The sequence below is a fragment of the Lytechinus pictus genome, chromosome 3 (genome assembly GCF_037042905.1).
Source record: "Lytechinus pictus isolate F3 Inbred chromosome 3, Lp3.0, whole genome shotgun sequence".
Taxonomy (NCBI): domain Eukaryota; kingdom Metazoa; phylum Echinodermata; class Echinoidea; order Temnopleuroida; family Toxopneustidae; genus Lytechinus; species Lytechinus pictus.
In genome coordinates this window covers 58,641,256-58,648,892 of record NC_087247.1, presented here as the reverse complement: position 1 = coordinate 58,648,892, position 7,637 = coordinate 58,641,256, and the positions used below count along the sequence as shown (strand labels likewise).

The window sequence follows — 7,637 nt, the reverse complement described above, 5'->3', positions numbered from 1 at the left end:
TTACAAGCCTTCTGACTATATTTCATGATAAGAATGTGGAATCAGTTCCAATAAAATGGAATCAAAGTCATAATATTTGGGTTGTGACTTTTGAAAAGTGACATTTTTGCCTTCTGACGGTGCTCACTGAATTATGACGTAAAATACGTCCATAACATTTACTCAGATAGTAGCTTATAAAATTACCTACACGCTCATGTAAAAATATATCAAAAACTCGCATTGGTTCGGAAATTATTGATGTTTGTTCAAGGGGGGACTTACTTTTTTGTTGTGTATATATAGCACTTAAAAATGTTTTAATTACTGCATATTAAATTATACTTCAGTACATCAGGGGGAAACAATCTTCTGTGATTAGAGCCATGTTTGTATTGAACTCAAAATAATTTACAACAGCTACATTTTCATTCAGAGGGGGGGTAATCTCCCTGACTGCCTGATGGATTTCCCCTAGTGATATAAATCCATTACTTGTGAGTCTTTCTTTGTTTCAAGCAACAAATCAAATTGGTATTAACAAATTGGCACTTAACATTTGAAAACAGCATCTGTACAATCACTTTTCAAGCAAGATGTTATTCTCAGCTTAGTCATCCACTCAATATTCTTGAACTTGATTTTACATCTCCTTGGAATGACCCCTCTAATCTTGCTAGAATTATAATTTTCACCAGAATGACTTTGTTCCTTTACATTAAGCCTGCTTGTTTCCTCTGATTTTCAACAACTTAGATATTGTGCACAGAGTCAGTATATAACATTACATGAATTATTTGGAATCAATATAGGTATTTTCTTAACCCTATATTAATACATTAAGATTTATGATTTTATTCACATTTGTCACAATTGTGATTCTTTCATGAAGCTGGCCAAGATTGAAGATATATTACAGCAGTTAGCAGCATATATTCTCGAAATTTGTTTCATATGTATTACTCTTCATCATTTACAGATAAAATCTTTGTATGGAAGAATGTATGTCTTAATTTTTGTTTTAGAATTGCTACAATAAATATTTCAATTAAAAGAAACACCTCTGAGGTGTTTATGATTTCAATTCATTTTAATAGTGCCCTATGATATCAATATCATGGTCATATTATGATGTATTGACTGAAACCATCCTTTCATAAATAGCCATAAGTCCAATAAGCTATATAAACCTATATAACCTATATAAACACTGCACTTGTTCAAACTTGAGCCAGACATATCCAAGAACAAGAGTGAATAAACATTGGTCAAAAGCCCTTTTTGATACAATACATGGAAAGATGGTTATGGAAAATCTGTTAGCTATTATAAAAATAAGATATGAGAGAGCGAGAGAGAGGAAATGGGAGTGTGGACGAGAAAAAAAAGTGAAGGAAAATTAAAGCTATTAATATTCATTCCTTATCACAACTAAGAGTTATATATATTCAGAAAGCTTGTAATCTGCTTAACTTGAGTGTAGACTCAATACAATCTACTGAAATACAGTGAAGAGTAAATGCCAGGAAGCAATCAGAGACAAACAGCGTGTTGCATACCTTACCAGGAAGGTAACTAGTCTTCAAACAAAACATAGCATAATTAAAAATCCCTAATTCACTGATCCATTAATGGCCTCAAATTATTATCTACCAGTGTTACTTTAAATGCTTTTACACTTTAATAGCAAAGGAATTCCTCTTTATATTGATCTCAACAGCCAGGCACACGTACTGCACTATAAAACATATTTTCCGTAAGTTGTTTGTCTGGATAGACTACATATTGTTAAATAATACTGTGATTGGTTGTAGAGCACAATCTTACCAAAGACACTGTTTCCCTCCCATTCCACTTTTTGTCTACCTCTTACTTTCTTGTAAATCTAAAGTAGACATCTCTTGGCTCGTGCCAACAGTCTCAAACCCCACCCCCACATCATGAGAAGGAAGAAAAAAAAGTTTTGGAATCATGTTGGGTATTAATTAGGGGATGGTGGGGGAGGTTGGATACTCCATCGGTTAATGGTATATAAAAAGAGCTGTTGGGGTTGCAGTTTTGTCAGTGTCAGGATATTTAGTGGTATCATCAGCAATATATAAGGAATCTGTACAGGGAATGTCTTCTTGATTGACATCAGGTGTCAATAACCAAAGGATACATTCCGATCAGGATATTAATATTCTTAAATTCACACATTTTATCTAATTTGATTTTGCGATGGAATTCAGACAATTTATTTTGCGTTGTGGTGTAGTTCTTGGTTGTTTTCTTCAGTTTTTGCCATGGAGTGAGGCCTGTAATTGCCTTGTAAATCATCCACAAACTAAATATTGTTTCTCAGACTTTGGTAAGTATCCATCAACTCTCTTTTAACCAGTACTTGCAATTAATTTTTAATCCATAGCTTTATTAATTTATAATTGTCTTGTAAATCATCCCCAAACATATACTATATATCTGATTAAATCAGATCAATACAGGAATGAACAAATTAACAGAATGATTCTTGATAAGTGCAGACAGGATTTTTCTTGGAAAATGGTTGCCTCTTTTATTATCTAAACTTTTATTGACAGGGGAATACATGATCAGTAGAGAACAGTTTGAGAATGGACTGAATTGACAATGAGACAGAATTCTATTTCAGACAAACTAACAAAATTAGATTATAGCTTTCCTTAGTAACATTCAATAAGAGAGATACTACAAAGAGATCACATGCTGACTTTACTCAGTTGAATCCTCAGACTCTGAAAAGTCTTTTGCTGAGATTGACATTTCTTACTCCATCAAATTCATGCTATATGATAACAAAATATATACATGTATAGTTGAATACAAACTGAAAAATTGAGATTTTGGGATAAATCCCTTTATCCCTTGTCATGTCAAATATTAAGGTGAATATTCTTTCTATTGGCAAATTACATTGTTATGAAAACAATATAGTTTTCTATTACTGATCAAAAATATTTGTTATAATCACAGCTGACCCTTTAAATATTTAACTACAAAAGTTGAAGTAATTTTTATGTTGTTCCATTTGTCTTTTAATTTGTTTCTTACCCCAGAGTCAAGTGATACTAACTGAAAAAAAAAACTTTTTTCTTCCCCATAATTTGTTAACAGTGATCCAGGCGAGAGTTTTAGAGAAGAAGAGAATCGAACACCCAGACAAATCTCGTCCTATCAATTATCGTTTCTTGATTGGTTATCGTGTACGAATCCTTGGTATATTCAAGGGAGGTGATTACTTAGGTGATGTAGAGGAAGAATGGATTCATTCTCCTGATGCTGGTGGACTATGTGGTGTTAGTGGGCTTGTCAGGAATGGTGAATACCTACTCTCAGGTGAACAAATTTGGTTGATCCATTGCAATTTGATATTTTAAGTATAAAAAAAGAGAGGTCCGTGCTGTAAATTACTCTCTTATTGAACAAAAGACATCAAAAATTATGGCCTTCTGTTAGTTACAAGATCAAGAAGTGATACTAAATGTTGTTTTATTTTAGATTCCACCAAAAACTAGACTCTTTATTTCAAAGGATGGTATTAAAAAAATGTTTTTTTTTTAAATTGTATTGATATTAGCTTCCTATCATTGGTCACTTCATTATCTTATCAATATTCAGACAAATAGAGAGTGGATAATGTTTTTTAACTGCTAATTTGCATGGAAGTCATCACATGATCCTCTTTCCTACTCAGTTAATAGAGAGCAAATTTCCTAATACAGAGCAAATTTAATCTCCTTTATCTGTCTCTTTAAATTAAGCTTTCGTAATTCAAAAATACATAAATCAAATAAATGTTACTATCTTAAAAATATGTAAAAAGACATCACCAGTCCCAGAATCATTTTAAATTTCCTTCGTCAAAATTTTAAGAACAAAAATACAAGTAATTCTAATTTGAATTTTATTGCCCGCATCCACATTATAATCCTGACCAATCAGAGTCTTGGCAAAAAGCCCAGAAACATAACATAAAGCCAAATAAATGCAAAGTCATTGCATTATTCTAATTTATTCCAATAACATCCTTTCCCTGGAATGGGACAATTTTGGATTTAATACAGCTTAGCAATTCTGAAGTTGGAAATTAATGTAAGTTTGATAGATCATCATTCTTAGATCTCTAAAAAATATCATCTGATTTTTGTGCTTGCACTATATTATCAGGATAATCATATATGTTTTGATAATATATGATAACTACTTGGTATAACAATAATATAAAGGGTCTTCTGAGAAAACTACATCAGATGGATTAAACCCTTTATAGGATTTATTTTTTTCTTAAATAAAGAAACAATGCTAACTTGATCTAATTATAAACACCTCATTCACTTTCTTTGGGTTTTTTTTAACAATAGGTCGTTATACTAGGGACATCTTCTATATGACATACTGTGATATGTGGTCAGAATGGGATAAGTTAACGGAAGAACAGTTATTCGGCATGACATCCATATACAACAATAACTGTAAATGCAGGGTAAGTGGACCTTCACCTTTTACTGATCAGCACCTGTGAGAGAATGGCATCAATACAAACAACTTTTTGCAGTACATGAGTGCTTAGAAAAAAAAAATTACTGCTTAAATACAGATGAGACAAATTTTACAATAATTTAGCAACATTCTGAGGGAATAAAACTTGTGTTTTTGTGTGATAAAATTAATTATGATGAGCAGGTGTGAATGCAGAGCAATTAGTAATCATTGCACAGGTACATGTATGTGTTTTTTTAATTAACCTCATGCTAATAGGGTTTAAGTGTTCATTGAATTTCATGGTACCAAGTACAGTAATAGAAGTTTAACTTAAAGAGCATGAATAGCAATCCATAAGTTTTGATACAAAAGAGCTTCTTGAAATTACTGACTGCGAGAAGATAAGGGGTAGTCAGAGCTGTATTCAAGGGATATTGGAATAATTTCCAAGGTTTGTTGTCCTAGAATTGGTTGTCACACAACTAGGCTCATGGAGCATCACCAAAATTTGTTTTAAAAGGTGCTTTCAATTCTAATTGGAATATTCTAAACTTATGTTTCAGATAAGAGGCGTAATTGGAATCATCAACATAGACACACATTCTAAAGACAGTTATACAGCTTCTTATGTGGATAGATCACCTCTTTGGGATGATGGAAGTTGTCGTTACAACCCAGTTGCATCCTTATTTTACAAGTCTCATGACTGTGAGACCATGTACAGTCACTGTACATGGGCCAATGATACTTGCTTGTGGGAACCTTCAAGAGATTACAACCTTTGCTACCAGGCTCGTGAGGCAATGTGGAGACATCGTCATACTAACAAGTATTTACCTGTAAATGTACCTAAACGTAGACTAAGGTGCAAGAATACTTCAAAAAGATTTGTTAGGCGCTGTGCAAATGCTTACGAGAGGAGAATGCAGAAGAGACGTCTTGCTCAAGGCAAAAGACCACCTGTGAAATACCTTGAACTTTTACTTAATGGATACACAACAAATTCAACAATCACAACATCAACTGTTTTAATGGGATGATTACTACAAAAAAATGAAACTGTTTCTTATATCTGACCATTCTTCAATTTGGTAGTTTAAGATAAATCAGTGTGAAAAGACTCATCAAGAATGAAAAATTCAAAGCATTCAAAAGAAAATATGTGTACATACTATTTAAATGCATCTTGTGTATTAAGTGATGATAAGTATGATGATAAACAGCATTTGAATAGTGCCGTTTTTCTGTAAAAAAAACATTCAAATGTGCTGGCTCCCCAAAATGTCAAACATTATTCAGTTGCTGGAAAAGATGATTTGAAGGTCTCATTATTGTTATTATCACAAAGTTGGATGGGCAGATAATTCAAAAGACATGGAGCAACTAATGAAAAAGTTAATTTAGTACTTACACATTATCAATAGATCAAGGAGACAGTAAGGTATACCTGAGAATGCTCAATTTTGACTAGTTGCTATGATAAATACTATGAATTAATCAAATTAATATGAAGAAAAACAATGTGAGTCAATTCAAGTTATTTGTAGTATAAACCACAATGTGAATTAAAGCATCCTTTCCTTAAAGTCCAATGAATTATTAGACCTTACTAAGTGTATACATAATATTTGTTGCAATGAAATCTGTAAGAATTATGGATATCAATATTTAAACTATTATCATTATCTGTTGTGAAAAATAATAAGTTTCACCATATTTTCACTTTGCTTTTAAATTTGTAAAATAAACTCTTAAAGACTGTTTTCCTTTCCAATTCAGTAGATACTTTGGCAAGTCAGCATTATGTAAATATATATCAATTTTAATGAAATCATCAAATTCTTAAGGCTCTGTCACATTGTTAGGCTCGCGTGTGACTTTTGGATGACTAGTTTTGCTACCCGCAGGTCGCCTGCAGGTCACTAGTATTGACTTGCATGTATTTCACATGCAGTTGCCTGCAGAAGTGCATGCAAGTCTAATTTGTATGCAGAAATGTTTGAACATGCTCAGAACTTTGTTGGTGCTGGTGAATTCCTGCAACTCACCTGCAATGCTTGCATGGAACAATAGGACAGGCAGTGTAAAAATATCATATCTGCCTAATTCAGCAATGATTTAAAGTGTATATTATTTCAAAAATAATATTCTCATATGAAATTGAATAATTTATGCCAGTTTAGTGTTTCATTCTGCAAATTAATTTGAAAATTATGTTTCCAGCATCTACTCAAAAGTTATTTCATCCATTCAGAATTAACACCAAAGCATGAGATCATTCTGTGCTGTGCAATTGCATTGCCAGCAACTTAGTTCATTTTTCAAATACATATATATGCCTATAAGAAGAGGCTGAAAAAAGTGCAATCCAGTGTTTCAAGCATTGTGTGTATAGATAAGAGAGAAACAAATTTGTTGAATTTGAATTAGTTGAAACCTGTTTTTTATTTCTTAATTTATCTTTCAGAAAACAAAAAATAAAATGTGTGGAAAATAGGAGGGAGAGGGAATTGCAGAAATGTGAATCTTGAATGTTTATTTGGGGGTTACTTTACGAGAGTGTACAGATTTTCATTTCTTTTTGTCTGTTTGGTGTACATGTTAATGTCTACTGTAGTTAAAAAATGTGTACAGAAATATTCTAGTTAAAAATCAAACGATTCGCAAGCGATTTAGATTAAAACTCAATTTTAGATTTTGTTTCAACTTATTTGATGAAAAAGTCAGATCTAAGTTAGATCTCTAATTGCGTTTCATTCTGCATCATTAGGGGATGAGGCCTCAATGTTATATATAAATGTAAATAAATTATTTATAAAAAATGCTATTAAAAATATTTTATATTTCTGTTCATGACTGACATTCATGTCCAGGGGCCCGGTGCAGAAAGAGTTGCGATCAAATGCAACTAAAAAAATCTTGCACAACGTGATTTTCAGCCAATGAAGCACCTGTATTCAGGACTTGCGCTTGATATTTTTACTTGCGTTTAAACACAACTTTTTCTGCAAAAGGCTCCAGGACTAATTTTGATTAACATTATTTCACCTAGGATTTATTCATAGATTGATGACATTTCATAGCCTGATAGGATGAAGGGCTTATTAGTACTGGACAAGAAAATTGCTGTGAAGAAAATTAAAACATGATAAATAATT

The 7,637-nt window shown here is 32.2% G+C and overlaps 1 protein-coding gene across 1 annotated transcript; it reads left to right on the top strand.

The window, feature by feature from the left end:
- Positions 1 to 279: 279 nt before the first annotated feature.
- LOC129256188 (tissue inhibitor of metalloproteinase-like) lies at positions 280 to 7,293 on the top strand. Its single transcript, XM_054894450.2, has 4 exons — positions 280 to 2,329; positions 3,112 to 3,333; positions 4,359 to 4,480; positions 5,043 to 7,293. The coding sequence occupies exons 1-4, from the start codon at positions 2,200 to 2,202 to the stop codon at positions 5,517 to 5,519; spliced, it is 951 nt and encodes a 316-aa protein (XP_054750425.2). The 5' UTR covers positions 280 to 2,199; the 3' UTR covers positions 5,520 to 7,293.
- Positions 7,294 to 7,637: the final 344 nt, after the last annotated feature.

Coding starts and splice junctions, on each gene's coding strand:
- LOC129256188 (XM_054894450.2), top strand. CDS start 2,200: ATGGAATTCAGACAATTTATTTTGCGTTGTGGTGTAGTTCTTGGTTGT. Junction 2,330..3,111: donor ATATTGTTTCTCAGACTTTG/GTAAGTATCCAT, acceptor ATTTGTTAACAG/TGATCCAGGCGAGAGTTTTA. Junction 3,334..4,358: donor TGGTGAATACCTACTCTCAG/GTGAACAAATTT, acceptor TTTTAACAATAG/GTCGTTATACTAGGGACATC.